This window comes from Apis dorsata, unplaced genomic scaffold (assembly GCF_000469605.1).
Source record: "Apis dorsata unplaced genomic scaffold, Apis dorsata 1.3 scaffold_722, whole genome shotgun sequence".
Lineage (NCBI taxonomy): Eukaryota > Metazoa > Arthropoda > Insecta > Hymenoptera > Apidae > Apis > Apis dorsata.
In genome coordinates this window covers 211,422-214,128 of record NW_006263889.1, presented here as the reverse complement: position 1 = coordinate 214,128, position 2,707 = coordinate 211,422, and the positions used below count along the sequence as shown (strand labels likewise).

Below are 2,707 nucleotides of genomic sequence, written 5' to 3'. Positions count from 1 at the left end.
GAAAAAAAAAAAAAAAAAAAGAAAAAGAAATACCACACACAATGTTACATCTTAATTAATTTCATCCTAATTTTCTCTCGGGATCGGGATTCTTCCAACTATGGGAAGAATCTTCGTATTCTTCTTCTATAAAATTAATATTCTATAAAACTAACTATTACTATTGCTACTACTACGTTCGTGTTCTTCGTAGCAAGCGATCAAACGAATATTAATTTGCTTGTCACTCGTGAAGCAAAAAAAAAACTCGTGATGCAATAAACTCGAGATACGATAATAATAATAACAATATTAATAATAATAATAATAATAATAATAATAATAATTGCGATCGAAGGATGAACTTACGGAGAACGGTTGGGGCGACGATGCGTGATTGCTCAATGGTGGAGATAATGGAGCATGCGCGAGAGCGGCGGAAATGGTGCTCGCAGGAGCCTTATTACCGCCCCTGAAACGTTTTTTTTTTTTTTATTTAGCGCGTTATTTAAACTCTGCTATTCATATTTCGCGCATGATTCTCCCCGATTTCCTTATGATTCAACATACTTACGGTGGTATAGTGATTGGAACCATGCCAGCAGGTGCATTTTGCCTGGCGACCAATTTCGCGTGTATGTCGCAATACAATTTGTTGTTGATATTATAGTAGCCGACGTTTTTCAAGGAAGTGCCGCAAGTGGAGCATTTGAAACACTCCACGTGAAGATTCTTGTCCTTGATTCTTACGAAGACACCTCTGCGGAGAGAGAGAGAGAGAGAGAAAGAATGATCGATTAGAAGAGAGGTTCTTTTTTCTTTTTTTTTTTTGTTTACGTGTTCGATTGTTTGTTTTTTTTTTTACACAAAGGATTGAGAGTGCTTTTGCTTGTCGGATGTGCCACGAGTTTTGTTTTTTTTTTTTCTTCGCTATTAAGTGTCGAGAAAAAAAAAGTGGGGAGTGGACTCGATACCTCGACGAAAGAGGCCGAGAATGCGGGGTTCGCGTTACACGTGGTGTAATTTTTGAGTAATTAAGATTTACTGGTGATTTCGTGATGCTCTGTTAAGTGAAATGAATCTCGGTTAATTCTTAATGAGATACACATCGAGTTGTTCGAGAGATGAATAATGTATTCTTGATAAAAAATTGATAAAAAAACATTAACTTAAAAATTACTTAAAAGTATATATACGTGAACAGTGTTCATAATAACATTCGAGAATGAGACGAGAAAAATCGCGAAGCGATGAAAAAATTTTGTTTGTGGGATATTCGAAAAAAAAAAAAAAATATTCGAATGTTTTCGACGAAAAGAGAAGAAAAAAGAATATACAGGAAAAAATATACAAAAAAAACACAACATTGATACAAAAAAAAAAAACACGTTCAAAAACAAAAAAAAAAAAAATATCACAACATCGAAAGCCATTGGATCTATGCCATCCCGGCGATTACGTACCAATATGTAATTCGACAATAAAGTGACATAAAAAAATGCTACGTTGAAAAGATGCGATGAAGGTCGAAAAAAAATGAACACATTAGATCTTGCTAATCAATTCCTATAAAAATTAAGCGAGAGGAAGCTTTTACAATTGCAAATGATATCCACACTTTTCCGCAGAGAAAATGATGAGAATGTTCGTGAATGTACGAAACATTTATTCATCTACTTTTTTCTTTTTTTTTTTTTTTTTTTTTTTTTTCGAAGAAGCGAAAAAATCGACGACAGAGGCGACAAGAGAAAGGGGTTCTGTGCTTCCATACCAAAAAAAAAAAAAACATAGCGGCAAAACGTGCACTTGTGTAAACACCAATTACGATTCGAGTATCGATCTACGAATGGACGAATGCATAAAGATAATCCATAAAGATTTCGTTTTCGTCTATCAATATCAAAAAAAAGCATTTCGAGATGATACCAGGCGACACGAAAACAATCCAGGCGGTCATAATTCAGCGTGTATGTACAATATATATTTTTTTTTGTTTTTTTGCTTACGCTAGGAACGAGAGTCACGATTCGATAAATAATGATATACACATATGAAAAAAGCAAAAAGAAAGAGAAAAAAAAGGGAAAAAAAAGGAATCACGGAATCGCGAACTCGTTCCTGCCCACATATACGTGCTTACGTTACTTCTGCGCATGTGAAAAGCGACATATCGTCGAAATAGTCCGGTCCATCTCGACCGTGCAAGGAAAAAAGAGAAAGAAAGAAAGAAAGAAAGAGAGAGAGAGAGAGAGAGAGAGAGAGAGAGAGGATTTCACGTTGAATAGTTACACGATCACTCGGTCGCAGTTGTTACAACGAACACCCGATGATCCCGAGGGGGAAGAAGAGGAGGACTCCTGTCGTTGCACTTGATGTTTCGACGACGGACTTTCATTGAAATTGACGGCTGGACTCCTACTACCATGGAGTGCATGAAAGAGAGGCGTGGGTGATCTCGGCGAAGTGGCTCTTCCGCCAACGGCGTGGCTCACCGACGAGTAAAACTCTGTTCTCGAAGAAACTACGGCATGGAAGTAAGAGAAACCGTTCTGTGACTCGACCAGTACGAAGAAATAATGTCTAATAACCGTGAGCACAACGAACAACAAAACGGACTGTTCTATCTCCCTTAAGGAGGGAGAGGATGGGGGTGGGGGGTTTATCCTCTGTCATCTCTTGTCCTCCATCGATTTCCAAGTCGTATCGAACCCTTCTCGCGTCCTTCTTA

The 2,707-nt window shown here is 37.5% G+C and overlaps 1 protein-coding gene across 13 annotated transcripts in view; it reads right to left on the bottom strand.

The window, feature by feature from the left end:
• LOC102678866 (PDZ and LIM domain protein Zasp) overlaps positions 1 to 2,707 on the bottom strand; it is a 30,078-nt gene that overhangs the window by 12,769 nt on the left and 14,602 nt on the right. For 9 of the 13 annotated variants that reach the window (XM_031513728.1, XM_031513726.1, XM_031513732.1 and 6 more), the window contains exons 6-8: positions 2,269 to 2,500; positions 554 to 739; positions 349 to 451 (exon numbers count right to left, since the gene is read on the bottom strand). In XM_031513728.1, coding sequence (XP_031369588.1) covers positions 349 to 451; positions 554 to 739; positions 2,269 to 2,500 — 521 coding nt within the window. The remainder of the gene's footprint in view (positions 1 to 348; positions 452 to 553; positions 740 to 2,268; positions 2,501 to 2,707) is intronic. The other 4 variants (XM_031513725.1, XM_031513731.1, XM_031513733.1 and 1 more) reach the window with 1 other exon arrangement.